The following is a 20,762-nucleotide window of genomic DNA, read 5'->3' as shown; positions in this document are numbered from 1 at the left end:
AAGCTTTAAGTACGACAGCGGAGACCCCTGACTGTTGAACGACTGAAGCTCTACATAAAACAAGAATGGGAAAGAATTACACTTACAAAGCTTCAACATTTAGTTTCCTCAGTTCCCAAACGTTTACTGAGTGTTGTTAAAAGAAAAGGTCAATGTAACACAGTGGTGAACATGCCCTTTCCCAACTACTTTGACACGTGTTCCAGCCACGAAATTCTAAGTTGATTATTATTTGCAAAAAAAAAAAACAAAGTTTGAGTTTGAACATCAAATATCTTTTCTTTTTAGTGCATTCAATTTAATATGGGTTGAAAAAGATTTGCAAATCATTGTATTCCGTTTATATTTACATCCAACACAATTTCCCAACTCATATGGAAACGGGGTTTGTGTATATATGTATATAATTATATATATGTATGTAATATATACATAAATATATGTGTGTGTGTATATAGATACACACACATGTATATATATATATATATATACATACATATATGTGTGTGTGTGTATATATATACATGTATACACACACATATATATATATATGATTTAATCTATAGGAGAATGACTATAATATTAAAATGTTAGGGTAGCTTCATGACAAAACCACCACATTAGAAACAATCAAAACTGTGCATTATCTTTTTGAATGGGATATTATGAGATAGTACCTAATCAAATGCCCAGTGAGTGTACTTAGTGGCTGTTTTAGTCCTTCTCATGGATGTCAGCATGTGTCCACCAGAGGGCGCACTCCATCAACAACATGTCCAATGATCTGGAGCAAGTGAGGACATGAGAGGAACGGAGTTACGTAAGCCGACACCCATCACAACATGCAGGTTCGGCACTTCCGAGTGTGCTCAGATGTGTCACTTTGTTTGGGTGTGGCATTTTGTGCTGCGTGTGTTAGTTGTGGTCGCCCATGGCCGGTCTAGCTGTTGTCCTCATCCAACTTCTCCTCTTCGTCCTTCAGCACTTCCGGTAGCCGGAAGCACTCCACGAAGAAGTTGACCAATGAGCGGCTCAGGTGCTGCCGGGTGTCATCGCCGTGCAAGAAGTGGCCTTCATCTGGGTAAATCTGATCAAGGCCGCAAATAAGGGAGAGTTTGGTCCATTTGAAACCTGATCAAACTTACCTGCAGAGTGTAATTGGCCTTCTCGCTGATTAAATGGTTGATAAACTTGGCCGTGTGCTGAAAGTGAACTTTTTCTACGTGGGAAAGGAAATGTAAAGCGCGGTTATAAAATTAAGCTTGAGGAGAGTAAAAAGACTCATTAGGTACCATCTGCCGTGGGGTGGATGATCAAGTACTGCTTCTGCATCAGCTGACCTGCTCTCAGGGCTAAATTGGCCAACTGAGGGTCACAACAAGAGGAGAGGTGGTCATGTTAAATGCTGATAAAATTGATAGACATGTCGTTAAAATGAGATACCGTGTATGCTCGGGAGTCTGTTTTTGGACCCAGGTATCGTTCTGAAAAGGCTGATGCTGTTGATTGGAAAAGACAAGAACAATACACACATAAGTAAAACGTAAGAGAACTAACGAGACCTTGAAAGAACTCTTCATGCTTTCATCAGTTCTTTCCTTGACTACTGCAATGTCATGTACATTTCAAGCCAACATTTTTGGACACATCTTTTTCATTCAATGCATCAATTGAATTTGTTTCCATCAGCCCATTAAGTCTCACATCAGCTTGTAAATTTATAAAATGATATTCAAAGACATGCACCTGGGGATAGGTTGATTGGCAACACTAAATTTGCCCTCGTGTGTGAATGTGAGTGTGAATGTTGTCTGTCTATCTGTGTTGGCCCTGTGATGAGGTGGCGACTTGTCCAGGGTATACACCGCCTTCTGCCTGATTGTAGCTGAGATAGGCGCCAGCGCCCCCATAAGGGAATAAGCGGTAGAAAATTGATGGATATTGCTAGATAGACGATATTACTAATTGTTATTTTTGAAAGTCCATACATGTTGAAAAACACACATAGGACAGAGGATTCTCTGTGTGTTTACGGCGTGATCGCCTACTTTATGATGAGCTTCAAAAGGTAGTCACCTGAAATGGTTTTCACTTCACAGGTGTGCTTGAAGCTTTTCGAGAAAATGACAAGATTGCGCAAAATTAGTAATCAGAGCAAAGGGTGGCTATTTTGAAGAAACTAGAATGTAAAACTTGTTTTCAGTTATTTCACCTTTTTTTGTTAAGTACAAAACTCCACATGTGTTCATTCATAGTTTTGATGCCTCCAGTGACAATCTACAATGTAAATAGTCATGAAAATAAAGAAAACACATTGAATGAGAAGGCGTGTCCAAACTTTTGGCCTGTACTGTATGTTGCTGTCAACCATCCATCCATTCATCCATCTATTTTCTACCGCTTGTCCCTTTTGGTACGCGGGGGGTCGCTGGAGTCTATCTCAGCTGCATTCGGGCGGAAGGCGGGGTACACCCTGGACAAGTCGCTACTCATCGCAGGGCCAACCCATATAGAATGTGAGTGTGAATGTTGTCAGTCTATATGCTGTCAACCAGTCATCTGTATATTGTCTTCATCTGCTACTAAATGCTGCAGTTCCAATCTTGACTAACACTCGACGACAGCGCCACATCACTCCAGTTCTCGCTTCCAGTTTGTTTTAGAGTCGATTTTAAACTTTTAATGTTTGTTTTTGAGGCAGTTCACGGGACTGCTCCATCTTATTTGTGTGAGCTCGTAAACATCCATCACCCTAGTCCAACGCCACGGTCTGCCAACCAACAGCAGCTGGAGGTCTCCAGGTCCAAATTTAAACAGTGGGGTGATCGGTCTCTTTGTAGCTGGTCCCAGACTTTGTATTGTATTGTATTTTAAATATTTTTATTGCATATGTTGAAAGAAAGAAAAAGAAACCCAAAACAAAACAACAATGATTATTAAAAACAAATAATAACAACATAGGGATTTTTCAAATATGTTTACAGTTTCACATTACAACATGTCCGAAAGGAAGTAAGAAGACGCAGAGTTTTGGAACATGTTACCAGCTGAACTATGGACCATCACAGATTTACATTTATTTAAGACTAAACTTTAGACCTACTGTATTTTTGGAACTATAAGGAATACTTAGGGGGGGACTGCACTTTTTTTGGGGAATTTTGCCTATTGTTAACAATCATTGGGAAAGACATGACAACGGACAGATTTAAAAAAGAATTCTAGCTATTAAATAAATTCGAACAAAAGTCTGCTTACAATGAAGCCTACGGGAGCCGTTCAATTCTGCCTATAGAGCCCCTAAAAAACATCAAAACCCCTCCATTTGGGATTAATATACATAATTTAAGTATATACTTTATGTAATGTAGTAACGGACACATTTATAATTACATTTATTCTGACATAATTTGATCATTTTAAGCCTACACAGTGCATTCATTTAAAAATGCATCACGTTTGCTTTTTTTGTCTTCATCACTGATTTCTGCTCAATGCAGACTTTATCAGAGCCAACAAATATGATAAAACATCACCTACTGTACAATGTCTGCTGTCATTAGGATGCAGATTGATAGAATGTTCTGATATTCCCATTTAGGTGAACAATGTCTCATAATCCTTGAGAAGAAACAGGTTTGGAGACCGGGGGGGATAAGCGTTTTCCGTGTTGTCCTCGCCAGTTCCAGCTGCTAAATTGGCTGTCAAAGTGTCCCTACTTGTCGGATTATATCCTCAATCCTCTACTTTCCAGGTGAGATGCATGATTTATGATATAGAACAATCTTACAGGGAGCATGGAAACGAGGAAGCAGCTGATCAGTCGATGTTGTAAACATCGGGAGACTAGAAGTGATCACAGCCCTGCGATAAATAGTTTGTCCGCGTTAACAGTTACAAAATAAATATCAATAATACTTGTTTAACATTCAAATCATGAAATATAAATGGAGTATTGTTGGCACTTTTTGAATGGGTATTTATTGGATAATATTAAAAAGTTAGAATGCATTAAAAAAAATCCATCCGCCCTGTCTTTCATAATGATTGTGAACAATGGGCAAAATTCCAAAAAAAGTGCGGTTCCCCATTAAAATCTTTTCATTTTCTCAGGACAGTGCACCTTATTTGGTGCGCCCTATGGTCGGAAAAATACAATATTTATTTAAAGCTGCATTTGGCACCTGTTGACCTAATTTTTAGTTTTTTTATTATGCGATCCTTTTTTATGCTCTGTCTTTCTTGCACTATCGTCCAACACTTTGGCTCAGCTATAGCTGACATAGGGGGCTTTTTTTGGTCCAATATGGGTTAGGGAAATCAAAAATAGATTTTTACCTAAAATTTGATGTATAGTTTTTTAGCGAATAAATGATTAGTTGCATGCATTCTCTTCTAAAAAGAAAGTGTGCTGGGAAATATTAATTCACATCCCAATCCCAATTCTTATCAATCACGATTCTAAATAGTAGCAACATTTTCTGTCGCTTAAAAAAACAAAACAAAAAAAACTTTTTTAGGTCAAAAGGTAGAGCTTTAGTAAAATGTAACCTCTTTTGAAAATGTTTTTATATTATAATTTAAGTAAATAATATTCAGCCGGAATTGGTTTGAATTGAGAATCAAATTGAATTGTGATTTGTTGACGTCAGTACAAATAAAAAATAAATGGAAGGTTATACCATAAAGTTCAAAATCTGTGATTGGTGAGACAGCAGTTCCACACTTAAGCTCATTAAAGTCCATGGAGCTGAGCAGCAGTGTGGCTAAGTATCCTCCATAGGCCTGCACACAAGAATTAAATAAAGCTTTATTTGCTTGTATTTAGGACAATAACTCATCGAGCTTTACCTTCCCATAGACTCCCATTCGAGACTTGTCGATATACGATTCTTTGGATATGGTCCTCAGTGCCTCCAGCTGGTCTCTCTCCTCCAGCTTACCCAGCCTCCCCCTCACTTTGTGGAGGAGGTTGGTACCCTGGAAGCCGCTGCCGTGGCCGTCGAAGCGGATGACGATGGTACCGAAGCTGCTGACCAGGACGCTGGCCCAGTCCACTTGGAACTGCTCTGTCACCATCTGGCCACCGGGTGTCCCGTCGCTGGCAAAAGAGACACCAGGAAGTCACTTAGTTTGATGTGTTTTTAGACAATCAGAGCAGATGCTGACGTGAGTGAACACGCAGACTCACACCAGGAGCAGTAACGGGTAATGGGCTGTCTTCACGAAACCAGCTGGCTTCAGAACCTGCATTGTGAGGGCTGCAGCACGCACACACACACACACACACACACACACACACACACACACACACACACGCACGCACACACACACACACACACACACACACAAAGTAGTGGTACATCCATCCCTAGTTTGTACACAACACATTCATAACAACATACTGTAGTCGTCAATGGTGACGTTCTTGTTCTCCACTATGGGCATCTGCATGTTGTGGTACGTGTGGTTGACGTGCTCGTTTGTCTCCAAGTCGAACAACTCTGCACGCAAGAGCACAACGCAAGCTGTGAACAGCCGTTTGTCAGAAAAGAAGACCTGTCTAAGGTAAAATAACTCACTCTGTTTGTCCTCTGTCCTGTAGAGAGCCACACTGGGAATGTCAGGCCCTGTAGAAGAACCCACAGAATATCTACACTTACTGGTCAAAACATTAGGAACACTTGCATGAGATCCAATCCACAACTATGTTATGACAAATTATATAATTGATGACGCTATTATGGTACCTCAACTTCAAAGTGTTTTGAGATAAGAGCTGCCTCTTGGTTGATCGTTATGCTTTAGGTTGCAAGCAAAAATGTCATCCCCGCCATTAGTTGGCATAGAAAATGTCAAAATGAACTCCGTAAGACCCGATTAAAACATCTGGTCTTACTCACTAGCACAGAGCTGGGCAAATATTTTGACTTGGGGGGCCACTTTGAGAGAAACAAATGTGTCTGGGGGGCAAAAGTGTATGTGTGTTTAAATTATATGTACACATTTAGCTGTAAAACTCTGCTGTACAGTATGTGTGTTTGAGTCCCTTTTTTCAGGAACACTAATACCAAAAGTCACAATGTCCGATAGAATTATAAAAACAGACCACCTCAACAAAACGGAATGGAATTTTATAGTTTTTTACTGAATGGGACACCTAAAATGTAAATTAAAATAAAGAAAGTGCGATTTACAACTTTAATTATGAACAATAAAACACTGAATTTTAACAACATATGAATGTCGCTCCTCTTTTACTTCTAAGACCAGCTCCTTGATAATTGTGTATCTTTTACAATCAAGCAAAACAAACCAAAAATGTAAAAAACAGCAAAATATGAATGCAAAGTATACACCTACAATAAAATATACTATTATGTAAAAATTTGTTTCCGCATCTGTTTCTGACACATGCGTTTTGGGCTGGCTGCTCTGAAAACAAACCCCGCCCACTCTGCTTTGTTCCTCGTCTGAGCTGCTGTGACGTGGATTACCGTAATAAGTCGTATAACACCCAAAAGCACAGATTTCAACCATTGAAATACTTTCTTTATTTCAAGAGTTACGTAATTTAAAAACAGCACTGCACATCATAACGGCGGCGACAGTTTTGATGTTAAAAGGGTAAAAAAAATACATAAAACTTCCGGTGGGCCGGATTGAAATTCATAACGGGCCATATTTTTGCCCAGGTCTGCAGAAGCATTATCTGAAACATAGCGTGTCGCCAACTTGGCGAAACAATTCAAGCATATCACGCTAGTCACCATCTATTTTCAACCGCTTATCCGAAATTGGGTCATGGGAACAACAGCTCCAGCAGAGAGCTGTTGTTATGAGGTGCACGCTAGTCTGCACCTCATCATTTCTAAACGGCAATAGAACATGGAAAAGCCGCTGATGGTGTGTTTGACAAAGAAGCAGCTGGAAGGAGATACCGTAGAACTTCACTCTCCAAGAATAATGTTGTACATTATTATTACATTACTTCATAAATTTACTGTAGTTTTTAGTAGTACATTCTGTTGTATTTTTAATATAGTTTTTATTATCTAAAAGTTTTTCTTTTTAAAGGGCATGTTACATGTTAAAATGGTGCTGTTTTGGAGGGGGAGGGGCAAGCACTAATTGATCAATTCATTTCAAAGGGAGACGTTCATTTGAAATACAAGTGGTTTCAGTTAAGAGCTCCGTCACAGAATCAATTAAGCTCATAAATTGAGGTACTACTGTATTGGAATTGGAATGGCAAAAAACAGGAACTTTGTACACCTATTTTTTATAATTTAATTACCAGTTTTAGTAAAAGGAATTATGGTGGCATGTACATGATATTATAGTAATTTAACATGAATATCTTGTATTAGTGTAAAATTAGGACATTATTTGTAAAATTAGGATAGGATAAACATTTATTTATCTAACAATGTGGAAACCGGTTGTGATGCAGATTTTTCATACTATTACAAAACTAAAAACGTGATGAAAAATTAAAAATGATAATTATTCATATAAATAGTAATATTGTATACAGTACATAATATCACAAGTTTATCATTAGAATTCGAATAATTATCATTAAAAAATATTTTTTCCGCACTAACTTACTGCACCTCTTATTTTTGTTTGAAAAAACTAAACAAACTTCAATTATATTAACGTTATCGTGTATAAATATTTGTATATGGGTTATTATATTATTTACATATTGAATTTGTATGATAAAATAATTTAATAACTATTTCTATGTACTGTAGACTAAAACTAATTTACTGTTCCCAAACGGAACAGTAAACTCAAGGCCCGCGGGCCCAATCTGGCCCGCGAAAGCCTGGAAATAATATGTGTTAATAAAATGCTTAATCTTTTCCTACTAAATATATTTGTTCTTTACTTTTTGACATTCAAATCCTGTACTGCATGCATGTAGGGCTGGGCGATACATCGAATAAACTCGATATATCGCGGGTTTGTCTTTGTGCAATATAGAAAATGACTATATCGTGATATTCGAGTATACATTCTCACGCAGTTGCTTTTGGCTGCGGGCATTACCCTACAGGCGTTTTGTGCTCTTTTTGTCTCTCCTCACAGAGAGATAAAACTAGCACACCTCTTTACATACGTCACATACTGTCACGCGTGGAACGTAATGCGCTCTCAAAGAGCAGAGAGGAATGCACCTTAGGTAAAGTTAGTTGTGGCAGCTAACTTCTGTGGCAGGTGCAATGGAGGAAGAATAATGACATCCCAAGCAAAACAGCACGGGGTCCATTGTCTAGCGGTGGTTTGGCTTCAAGTGGGAAAATGTTGAACAGACAACCGTAATACAGTACTGTATGCGGCAAAAGCGTTGCTACAAAAAGTAACAGCACTACTAATTTTTAGCATCATTTAAAAAGTCATCTGCTAGAGATTAAAGAGTGCTTGAAACTCTGAATGTCAACATCTCGGCCGGTACCATACCCACATAATGCCCAAGCAACCAGCACTGACGCAATTGAGCCTGCATCTTCCATTTCCACAACAACACAAGGAGATAATGTCCGCAGTAACCTACCACATAGTGAAGGACATACACTGTTTGATTTCCTATTATGCAGCTCATTTTTATTTGACAGTTATTGAAATATATTGTGTGACATCATGCACAAAAGTGCACTTTATTTGTTTTAAACTATTGTAGTGGCGTTCTGTACAAAAAGAGCACTTTAATTTAGTGTTGTTTTGATATATCATCTTAGTGACATCGTGCACTAATAGCATGTTTTAAAATGTCAAACAATCGTGCACTTTCTGTTTAGGAAATGACATGGATGTTTGTGCCACTGCGTGATAACTGTTTAATAAATACAGTTTTGGTAAATTGACTTAGTTGTAATTTCCCTCTCAGCATGAAAGTTTAAAATGAGCATATATTAATGCAGTATGAACAATAATATTTTCATGTAAACTCATGGAATCATTATACTGGTGTGATTATGTGCATCAAGTGTTAATTCAAGGTTAAGGCAAAATATTAAGATATATATATCCTGTATGGCCTAAAAATATCGAAATATTACTAAAAAGGCTGTATCACCTAGCCCTAACTACATGCAATTGCATATCTTTTAAAATTAAATATTATCAAAATGTTATTTTATGTGTTCCAAAAATATTTTTGGTTAAAATACAGATAAATACTGTACTTAAACAACAAGACCTTACGGTAAAAACAACAACTGGCAGCTCTGTTGCTTCAATTTTACCGCTAAAAGTAGTGGTATTGTTTTTCTATTCCATTCCATTTATTACATTTTTTATATGCCGTAAAAACCCACTGCTTTTACTGTACAATTCTGGTGACTTGAGTTGCCAGCTTTTAAAGTCAAATTGAGATTTTTTTTGCAGTTTACGTAAAAAAATATATTGTTCATTGTATTATATATTCATATACTACTCATTGTTAAAAGTGGCCCTCTGAGGGAAACCATAACTGCGATGTGGCCCTCAAAATAAACAAGTTTGACACCTCTGCTCTAGAGTAAAAAAAAATATAATCCATCATCCATCCATCCACTCTCTACTGCTCGTCCCTAATAACAAAAATGCCGTTGGACCAATCTCCAAAGTTGCAAAAAGGATTTGTGAGGCTTAGTGCCGCTGACCTTTACAGCTGAGCAGGAAGTAGTGCATGTTATGGCTGAAAGACACGTCCATGTAGCCGCACTTGAAGTCGCAGGACAGGCAGCAGCGGTTGAAAGGAGGAATTGTGTCCGTGCTGTAAGACACCATCACATGGATGTTACTGCTAATAATAATAACATAAGGTAATAACACATGAGCACTGTATAAGGTCATAACCTGTACAAGTGTCTTCGCTTGGGGTGATCTTCTGAGCTCAGGAAGTATCTGGAAAAGAAAGGCCCCAAAGTCACTCCAACATGGTGACATGAGCAACATGCATGGGATTCAAGTCAGCAAAACTGACATGAGGTTCCTTTGGTGGTTGTAGGCCAAGATGTTGGTGACATCCCAGTCCCCCGAGGTCAGGGACTGCAGTATGTCTCTGCTCGTGTTGGGCTAGGGGCCACAATGTCACACAAGTCAACGCCAAACCTCAGAAGTAACGCATTCAATACAAAATGCATTGGGAAATTACCAAGGAGGTGGACATAGAAATGTGGAAAAACTTTCCTCTGCCGCCCTGAGGAATTGCTCTGGTGAAGAAGAACTTGTGTCCATCATGGGAAAACAGTGGCGCTTCATTCTGTACGTACAAGGAAACCCATTCATATTTACGTGGAATGTTCAGATATTTCACACTTTTTATGTGAGCTCACCTACCTGTCTGTGCAACCAACTCGTGCTCTCATCTTCGTGTTTCTAGAAGGCAGAATTTGGTTATATTATATTCACACAGCTGCATGATACAAGTAAATACTATGCCCCCTATTGGCTGTGAGCAGTACATGCAATCACGCTCAAGTGAAGTCAGTCACAAGTGCCCATCCATCCATCCATTTTCTACCGCTTATTCCCTTTCGGGATCACGGGGGGCGCTGGCGCCTATCTCAGCTACAATCGGGCGGAAGGCGGGGTACACCCTGGATAAGTCGCTGAAACAAAGTTATTTAGGAAAGTGGTTCTCAACCTTTTTTCAGTGATGTACCCCCTGTGAACATCTTTTTAATTCAAGTACTCCCTAATCATTTTGGTTGAAAAAAAAGAGTTAAGGAAGTAAAATACAGCAGTATGTCATCCGTTTCAGATTTATTAAAATGTATAACAGTGCAAAATATTGCTCATTTGTAGTGGTCTTTCTTGAACAATTTGGAAAAAAGATAAAAGAATAACTAAAAACTTGTTGAAAAATAAAGAAGTGATTCAATTATAAATAAAGATTTATACACATAGAAGTAATCAACTTAAAGTGCCCTCTTTGGGGATTGTAATAGAGATCCATCTGGATTCATGAACTTAATTCTGAACATTTTTTCACAAAAAATGAAATTTCTAACATCAATATTTATGAAACATGTCCACAAAAAATCTATTTGTCAACACTGAATATTGCATTGTTGCAGTTATTTTCACAGTTTATGAACTTACATTCATATTTTATTGAAGCCCATCCATCCATTTTCTACCGCTTATTCCCTTTGGGGTCGCTGGTGCCTATCTCAGCTACAATCGGGCGGAAGGCGGGTTACACCCTGGACAAGTCGCCATTTCATCGCAGGGCCAACACAGGTAGACAGACAACATTCACACACTAGGGCCAATTTAGTGTTGCCAATCAACCTATCCCCAGGTGCATGTCTTTGGAAGTGGGAGGAAGCCGGAGTACCCGGAGGAAGCCGGAGTACCCGGAGGAAACCCACGCATTCACGGGGAGGACATGCAAACTCCACACAGCATTATTCAATGAATAAAGGGAATACGCGGTAGAAAATGGATGGATTGATATTAATAAAGGGCTTTTGAATTGTAGCTATTTTTCAATAAATATATGTATAAAGGATTTTTGAATTGTTGCTATTTTTAGAATATTAAAAAAAAATCTCACATACCCTTTGGCATACCCTCAAGTAGCCCCAGCTGTACGCGTACCCCCATTTGAGAACCACTGTTTTAGGACATCTGCTGCCCCTAGTGGGAGTATGGCATCAAAACACTTGCATGACATATCAAACATGCTATTAGACTTTTGTTCACATGAGGACAACAACCAGTTTAATTATAGTCCTTAAAAGCCAATTCAAATTCTACTGACTTCTTAAATAACGATGCATTTTGCTTCAGTTTTTACAACATTTGCTTATTTGTCAAGGAGTGGGGAATAAATTGAAAAAGACCCCATTCAATTGTGTAACAATATATATATATATATATATATATATATATATATATATATATATATATATATATATATATATATATATATGTGCTGTTCATATTATTAGAATATCATGAAAAAGTTGATTTATTTCAGTAATTATATTCAGAACGTGAAACTTACATATTATATCAATTCATTACACATGTGATATATTTGAAATGTTTATTTCTTTAAATGTTGATGATTAGTACTGACAATTACTGAAAATCCCAAATTCAGTATCTCAGAAAATTAGAATATTAGTTACGACTAGTACCAAAAAATATTTTTTAGAAATGTGGGCCAACTGAAAAGTATGAACATGGAAAGTTTCAGCATGTTAGGCAATCAATACTTAGTTGCAGCTCCTTTTGCCTGAATTGCTGCAGCAATACGGCGTGGCATAGAGTCGACCAGTCTGTTGCACTCCTCAGGTGTTATGAGAGGCCAGGTTGCTTTAATAGTGGCCTTCAGCTCTTCAGCATTGTTGGGTCTGGCATCTCGCATCTTCCGCTTCACAATACCCCATAGGTTTTCTATTGGGTTAAGGTCAGGTGAGTTTGCAGGCCAATCAAGAACAGGGATACCATGGTCCTTAAACCAGGTACTGGTAGATTTGGCACTGTGTGCAGGTGCCAAGTCATGTTGGAAAATGAAATCTTCACCTCCATAAAATTGGTCCGCGGCAGGCAGCATAACGTGTTCTAAAACTTCCTGGTAGACTGCTGCATTGACCCTAGACCTTAGGAAACACAGTGGACCAACACCAGCAGATGACATGGTACCCCAGACCATTACCGATTGTGGAAATTTGACACTGGACTTCAGGCAACGTGGATTCTGTGCCTCTACTGTCTTCCTCCAGACTCTGGGACCTTGATTTCCAAAGGAGACACAACATTTACTTTCATCTGAAAACATAACTTTGGACCACTCAGCAGCAGTCCAGTCCTTTTTGTCTTGAGCCCAGGCGAGACGCTTTTGACGTTGTCTCTTATTCAAGAGTGGCTTTACACAAGGAATGCCACAGCTGAAGCCCATATCTTGCATACGTCGCTGCGTGGTGGTTCTTGAAGCACTGACTCCAGCTGCAGTCCACTCTCTGTGGATCTCCCCCACATTTTTGAATCGGTTTTGTTTGACAATCCTCTCCAGGGCGCGGTTATCCCTCTTGCTTGTACACTTTTTTCTTCCGCGTCTTTGTCTTCCCTTCGCCTCTCTATTAATTAATGTGCTTGGACACAGAGCTCTGGGAACATCCAACCTCTTTGGCAATGACCTTTTGTGTCTTGCCCTCCTTCGTTAAAGTATCAATGGTCATCTTTTGGACAGTTGTCAAGTCAGCAGTCTTCCCCATGATTGTGTGTCATACAGAATCAAAACGAGAGACCATTTGAAGGCTTTTCCAGGTGTTTTGAGTTAGTTAGCTAATTAGAGTGTGGCACCAGGTGTCTTCAATATCTGACCTTTACACCATATTCAAATTTTCTGAGATGTTGAATTTAGGGTTTTCACTGGTTGTCAGCTATAGTCATCTCCTTTTTGGCAAAAAACACTTAAATTGTATCAGTCTGTTTGGAATGAATGTATACATTCTACAAGTTTGACTTTCTAAATGGAATTAATGAAATAAATCAACTTTTTCATGATATTCTAATAATATGACCAGCACCTGTATATATATATACATTGTATATATATATATATATATATATATATATATATATATATATATATATATATATATATATATATATATATATACATATATATATATATATATATATAATATATATATATATATATGTATATATATATATATATATATAATATATATATATATATATGTATATACATACATACATATATACACATATAAATATATATATGTGTGTGTATTTAAATGTATGTATAAGTGTGTATATATATATATATATATAAACCCTGTTTCCATATGAGTTTAGAAATTGTGTTAGATGTAAATATAAACGGAATACAATGATTTGCAAATCCTTTTCAACCCATATTCAAGTGAATGCACTACAAAGACAACATATTTGATGTTCAAACTCATAAACTTGATTTTTTTTTGCAAATATTCATTAACTTAGAATTTCATGGCTGCAACACGTGCCAAAGTAGTTGGGAAAGGGCATGTTCACCACAGTGTTACATCACCTTTTCTTTTAACAACACTTTAGGAAATGAGGAAACTAATTGTTGAAGCTTTGAAAGTAGAATTCTTTCCCATTCTTGTTTTATGTAGAGCTTCAGTCGTTCAACAGTCAGGGGTCTCCGCTGTCGTACTTAAAGCTTCATAATGCGCCACACATTTTCCATGGGACACAGGTCTGGACTGCAGGCGAGCCAGGAAAGTACCCGCACTCTTTTTTACGAAGCCACGCTGTTGTAACACGTACTGAATGTGGCTTGGCATTGTCTTGCTGAAATTAGCAGGGGCATCCATGAAAAAGACGGCGCTTAGATGACAGCATATTTTGTTCCAAAACATGTATGTACCTTTCAGCATTAATGGTGCCTTCACAAATGTGTGAGTTACCCATGCCTTGGGCACTAATGCACCCCCATACCATCACAGATGCTGGCTTTTGAACTTTGCTTCAATAACAGTCTGGATGGTTCGCTTCTCCTTTGGTCCGGATGACACAATGTCGAATATTTCCAGAAACAATTTGAATCGTAGACTCGTCAGACCACAGAACATTTTTCCACTTTGGGCATCAGTCCATCTTAGATGATCTCGGGCCCAGAGAAGCCGGCGGCGTTTCTGGATGTTGTTGATAAATTGCTTTTGCTTTGAATAGTAGAGCTTTAATTTGCACATACAGATGTAGCGACTAACTGTATTTAGTGACAGTGTTTTTTCTTAAGTGTTCCTGAGCCCATGTTGGTTTTTGATAAAGTGCCGTCTGAGGGATAGAAGGTCACGGTCATTCAGTGTTGGTTTCTGGCCATGCCGCTTACGTGCAGTGATTATCTGAACCTTTTGATGATATTATGGACCGTAGATGTTGAAATCCCAAAATTTCTTGCAATTGCACTTTGAGAGATGATGTTCTTAAATTGTTTGACTATTTGCTCACGCAGTTGTGGACAAAGGGGTGTACCTCGCCCCATCCTTTCTTTTGAAAGACTGAGCATTTTTTGGGAAGCTGTTTTTATACCCAATCATGGCAGCCACCTGTTCCCAATTAGCCTGCACACCTGTGGGATGTTCCAAATAAGTGTTTGATGAGCATTCCTCAACTTTATCAGTATTTATTGCCACCTTTCCTAACTTCTTTGTCTTGTGTTGCTGGCATCAAATTCTAAAGTTAATGACTATTTGCAAAAAAAAAAAAAAGTTTATCAGTTTGAACATCAAATATGTTGTCTTTGTAGAATATTCAACTGAATATGGGTTGAAAAGGATTTGCAAATCATTGTATTCCATTTATATTTACATCTAACACAATTTCCCAACTAATATGGAAAGGGGGTTTGTACATGTATATATTTTTGTATGTATATATATTTATATATAAATATTTTTTTCATAATTCATTGTTAACATTAGGAGATGTTGCTAGGGACATGTTTTAATTATTCAGCAAATTCCCTGCTAAAATATTTTTAAGACTTAATTATGTAAAATGTTCTTTTAGTCATAACGAAAATCTTGTTAGATGTGTTGAACAATTTGCTCCTTTCTTTCACCCATACACGCTGGTGCTTCCTACCATCACCCAGACAACATATCTTTACCTGCACATTACCTACCTTCTCTGTATCCTGGAGTCAAACTAGTGCCTCCTTCTTTCACCCAGTCAACATATCTTTACCCGCACAGTGCCTACCTTCTCTGCATTGTGTGGTCACGCTGGTGCTTCCTGCTTTTAAGCGGCCATCTTGAGATGGCAGCAGCGCAGCAGCATCAGCGCAGCGTTCTTTGAATGCTCGTAAAATCAAAACCGGACAGTCAGAAAAACTCTTTCCGCAGCTTTTAATCAGAAGGGTTCAATTTCTTTCCTGTGCTAGTTTGAAGCTGACACAACAAACGCAGGAGATAATGTTTGAAAAAAGGTGACGGGTTTTTACAAAACTTTAGTTTTGAAGGGGTAATTGCCAACTTCCTGTTGATTTTTGCTGAAGGATGTAAATGAATGAAATGTAGGTCTAAGTGAGACCTACATAGAAGTTTTTGTTTAATGTCTCTACGACATTCCTACCAGAAGTTACAAGCAGTTGTGTCTGTGTTTTCTTCCTAGGAGCCGTTTTGTCTGTTTTATATTCTTAGGGGGCGCTAGAGTACAATTTTGAGTTTTTTTTTAATTATTATTTTTTTATGAGGGACGGCGTGGCGCAGTGGAAGAGTGGCCGTGCGCAACCCGAGGGTCCCTGGTTCAATTCCCACCTTGTACCAACCTCGTCACGTCCGTTGTGTCCTGAGCAAGACACTTCACCCTTGCTCCTGATGGGTGCTGGTTGGCGCCTTGCATGGCAGCTCCCTCCATCAGTGTGTGAATGTGGGTGTGAATGGGTAAATGTGGAAGTAGTGTCAAAGCGCTTTGAGTACCTTGAAGGTAGAAAAGCGCTATAGAAGTACAACCCATTTATCATTTATTTATTTATTAGATCGCAATGTTCGCCAGTCCTGATGTGTGTGTCCTGTTTGGTAGGTTTTGAAGCATTTTAAGGGGGTCAAATTACAGCTGAAAGAGGCAAAAATTACTTTTGTTTTGAATGGGTTTTTGCCAACTTCCTGTTGATTTTTGCTGAAAGAGGTCAGTGTATGAAATCTAGGTCTAAGTCAGACCCACATAGAAGTTTTTGTTTCATGTCTCTACGACATTCCTAACGGAAGTTACAAGCAGTTTTGTCTGTGTTTTTTCCTAGGGGGCGCCAGAGCGCAATTTTGAGTTTTGTTTTTTTTGATTAGATCGCAATTTTTGCCAGTCCTGATGTGTGTGTAAAATTTGGTAAGTTTTGAAGCATGTTAAGGGGGTCAAATTACAGCTCAAAGAGGCGGTGGTATAATAATAATAAAACCTTAGACATACAATAGGGTCCTCGGTCCCAAATGGACATTCGGTCCCTAAAAAAAGAATAATTTGCAGGACATATTGTTCCACCTTGATGCAGACTCCTGTGGTTGCCTCACATAGCGTCAGTATGGAGTTGTTCTGAGCTCTGTTCAGCCAATTGACGGCCAGTTTGGTGCTGGTGGCCCACTTCACCATGGTGATGTAATACTCCCTCCTGGAAAAAACAACAAATCACCATCACAGACAATCCGAACGACCTTTGTTTCGCTGAATTACACTTGCAGACGTACTCACCCAATGCGGGGGTCGTCAGGTTTCTTCATGACCACGGTGTGCAGAGGACCGTTGAGGCTCACCACAGACAGGTGCACAACAGGGTTTTCCTCCCCGGCCTACAGGGGCACTCAGGAAACCAAATATGTCAGTTTGGGTGTCAGCACAGACACACAATTATGTTATGTTGAACAACATATTGTCTTACCTTTGGGTAGTGGTATTCCAACGTGTTGGGGTACGGCGTTCCTGTGAAAAAGGGAACTTCCATCTTTGGCACCAGCGTGTCATTAATGGTCATGTAGGCCAGGCGCAGCCCATCAGGAGACCACCAGTGGGCCTTGTAGCTCTGCAGGATCTCCTCTGTCAGGGAGGAAAAAACAGAAAAGTTATAATATTGACCTGACTCTAAGACAGTGGTTCTTAACCTTGTTGGAGATACCGAACCCCACCAGTTTCATATGCGCATTCACCGAACCCTTCTTTAGTTAAAAATAAATGTTTTTTTTTTAATTCAAGACAAAGTTGTATGTTTTTGGTAACACTTTAGTATGGGGAACATATTTTAAGTAACAAAGACTTAATTTAGAGTTATTTGGACACTAGGGGGACATATTCTAAGTAATTACAATTAAACAAGGCGACTCGGTAAAGAATCTGGGTATTATCTTCGACCCAATTCTCTCGTTTGAGTCACACATTAAAAGCGTTACTAAAACGGCCTTCTTTCATCTCCGTAATATCGGTAAAATTTGCTCCATTTTGTCCACTAAAGACGCTGAGATCACTAGCCATGCGTTTGTTACATCTCGCCTCGATTACTGTAACGTATTATTTTCGGGTCTCCCCATGTCTAGCATTAAAAGATTACAGTTGGTACAAAATGCGGCTGCTAGACTTTTGACAAGAACAAGAAAGTTTGATCATATTACGCCTATACTGGCTCACCTGCACTGGCTTCCTGTGCACTTAAGATGTGACTTTAAAAGGGAACATTATCACAATTTCAAAATGTTAAAAACATAAAAAATCAGTTCCCAGTGGCATGTTGTATTTTTTGAAGTTTTTTTCAAAATTTTACCGATCTCCGAATATCCCTAAAAAAAGCTTTAAAGTGCTTGATTTTTGCTATTTGCGATTTGACTATCCATTTCCCTGTGACGTCATACAGTGCTGCCAATGTAAACAAACAATGGCAAATAGCACAGCAAGATATAGCGACATTAGCTCGGATTCAGACTCGGATTTCAGCGGCTTAAGCGATTCAACAGATTACGCATGTATAGAAACGGATGGTTGGAGTATGAAAGTATTGAAGAAGAAACTGAAGCTATTGAGCGAATAGCTATTGACGCTATTCATAGCCATAGCATGGCCGAATAGCTGCGTTAGCATCGCTGGTAAAATGTGCAGACCAAACCATCAGGACTTTCGCATCTTGTGACATTGGAGCAACTTAAATCTGTCGATTGGTAAGTGTTTTTTTCGCATTAAATGTGGGTGGAAGGAAACGTAGCATAGTTGCAAATGCATCTGCAGGTTATCCATACATCTCAGTGCCATGTCTGCTTTAGCACCACCGGTAAATAGCATGTTAGCATCGATTAGCATAGCATGTTAGCATCGATTAGCTGGCAGTCAACATCAACAAAACTCACCTTTGTGATTTCTGTGACTTTATTGTTACAAATGCATCTGCAGGTTATCGATACATCTCTGTGCCATGTCTGCTTTAGCACAGCCGGTAAATAGCATGTTAGCGTCGATTAGCATAGCATGTTAGCATCGATTAGCTGGCAGTCACGCCACGACCAAATATGTCTGATTAGCACATACGTCAACATCAACAAAACTCACCTTTGTGATTTTGTTGACTTTATCATTGCAAATGCATCTGCAGGTTATCCATACATCTCTGTGCCATGTCTGTCATCGCCGGTAAAATGTGGAGACACTTTGGTACATTCAATGGGGGTCTGGCGGCAGACACTTTCGCATCTTCGGGCCAGTGGTGCAACTTGAATCCTTCCCTGTTAGTGTTGTTACACCCTCCGACAACACACCGACGAGGTATGATGTCTCCAAGGCTCCAAAAAATTGTCGAAAAAACGGAAAATAACAGAGCTGAGACCCAATGTTTACAATGGGTTGAAAAAGAAAATGGCGGCTGTATTACCTCGGTGACGTCACATTCTGACGTCATCCCCTCCAGAGCGATAAACAGAAAGGCGTTTAATTTGCCAAAATTCACCCATTTAGAGTTCGGAAATTTGTTAAAAAAATATATGGTCTTTTTTCTGCACCATCAAGGTATATATTCACGCTTACATAGGTCTGGTGATAATGTTCCCCTTTAAGGTTTTACTACTTACGTATAAAATACTACACGGTCTAGCTCCATCCTATCTTGCCGATTGTATTGTACCATATGTCCCGGCAAGAAATCTGCGTTCAAAAGACTCCGGCTTATTAGTGATTCTTAAAGCCCAAAAAAAGTCTGCGGGCTATAGAGCGTTTTCCGTTCGGGCTCCAGTACTCTGGAATGCCCTCCCGGTAACAGTTCGAGATCCCACCTCAGTAGAAGCATTTAAGTCTCACCTTAAAACTCATTTGTATACTCTAGCCTTTAAATAGACCTCCTTTTTAGACTAGTTGATCTGCCGCTTCTTTTCTTTTTCTCCTCTGTCCCCCCCCTCCCTTGCGGAGGGGGTCCGGTCCGATGACCATGGATGAAGTACTGGCTGTCCAGAGTCGGGACCCAGGATGGACCGCTCGCCTGTTTATCGGTTGGGGACATCTCTACGCTGCTGATCCGACTCCGCTTGGGATGGTTTCCTATGGACGGGACTCTCGCTGCTATCTTGGATCCGCTTTGAACTGAACTCTCGCGGCTGTGTTGGATCCACTATGGATTGAACTTTCAAAGTATCATGTTAAACCCGCTCGACATCCATTGCTTTCTGTCCCCTAGGGAGGGGGGGTTTCCCACATTTGTGGTCCTCTCCAAAGTTCTCATAGTCATCATTGTCACAGACGTCCCACTGGTTGTGAGTTTTCCTTGCCCTTATGTGGGCTCTTCCGAGGATGTCGTAGTCATGGTGGTTTGTGCAGTCCTTTTAGACATTTGTGATTTAGGGCTATATAAATAAACATTGATTGATTGATTGATTGATTGATAATAAAGACTTAATTTAGAGTTATTTGGTTAGGGTTAGGGTTATAATAAGGCCATGCCGAATAAGGCATTAATTAGTACATAATGACTAGTTAAGAGCCAATATGTTACTAATTTGCATGTTGATAAGCAACTCATTAATGGTGAATATGTTCCCTATACTAAAGTGTTACCATGTTTTTTTTACTGGTGCACAAAATGAACCGTGCATGAACATCACCTTGTTCAAACAACAAAACCAACACACCTGCAAATCAATCAGCTGTTGCCGTATCCGTAATACGCCAACAGGGAGAAGTTTGTGAGAGAAGCCCCTTCTTTGGCTAATTTTAAGACCCTTTTTGAAACCCACTTTTATTCACTGGCTTTTACCCAGCATGAGACTTTAAACTGTTTTTAACTG

The 20,762-nt window shown here is 39.1% G+C and overlaps 1 protein-coding gene across 5 annotated transcripts in view; it reads right to left on the bottom strand.

Annotated features, from left to right (window-relative positions):
• Window positions 1–276: 276 nt before the first annotated feature.
• The window catches only part of LOC133568424 (dipeptidyl aminopeptidase-like protein 6), a 287,193-nt gene continuing 266,707 nt past the window's right edge, over window positions 277–20,762 (bottom strand). For 4 of the 5 annotated variants that reach the window (XM_061920338.1, XM_061920336.1, XM_061920340.1 and 1 more), the window contains exons 9-24: window positions 17,393–17,547; window positions 17,206–17,303; window positions 16,999–17,125; window positions 10,333–10,371; window positions 10,148–10,255; window positions 9,977–10,068; window positions 9,850–9,897; window positions 9,654–9,766; window positions 5,406–5,630; window positions 5,192–5,261; window positions 4,852–5,101; window positions 4,683–4,785; window positions 1,444–1,499; window positions 1,293–1,365; window positions 1,146–1,219; window positions 277–1,087 (exon numbers count right to left, since the gene is read on the bottom strand). In XM_061920338.1, coding sequence (XP_061776322.1) covers window positions 941–1,087; window positions 1,146–1,219; window positions 1,293–1,365; window positions 1,444–1,499; window positions 4,683–4,785; window positions 4,852–5,101; window positions 5,192–5,261; window positions 5,406–5,630; window positions 9,654–9,766; window positions 9,850–9,897; window positions 9,977–10,068; window positions 10,148–10,255; window positions 10,333–10,371; window positions 16,999–17,125; window positions 17,206–17,303; window positions 17,393–17,547 — 1,778 coding nt within the window. In that variant the 3' untranslated portion in view covers window positions 277–940. The remainder of the gene's footprint in view (window positions 1,088–1,145; window positions 1,220–1,292; window positions 1,366–1,443; window positions 1,500–4,682; window positions 4,786–4,851; window positions 5,102–5,191; window positions 5,262–5,405; window positions 5,631–9,653; window positions 9,767–9,849; window positions 9,898–9,976; window positions 10,069–10,147; window positions 10,256–10,332; window positions 10,372–16,998; window positions 17,126–17,205; window positions 17,304–17,392; window positions 17,548–20,762) is intronic. The other variant, XM_061920337.1, reaches the window with a different exon arrangement.

Source organism: Nerophis ophidion, linkage group LG14 (assembly GCF_033978795.1).
Source record: "Nerophis ophidion isolate RoL-2023_Sa linkage group LG14, RoL_Noph_v1.0, whole genome shotgun sequence".
Taxonomy (NCBI): Eukaryota; Metazoa; Chordata; class Actinopteri; order Syngnathiformes; family Syngnathidae; genus Nerophis; species Nerophis ophidion.
This window is presented reverse-complemented; position numbering and strand designations above follow the sequence as displayed.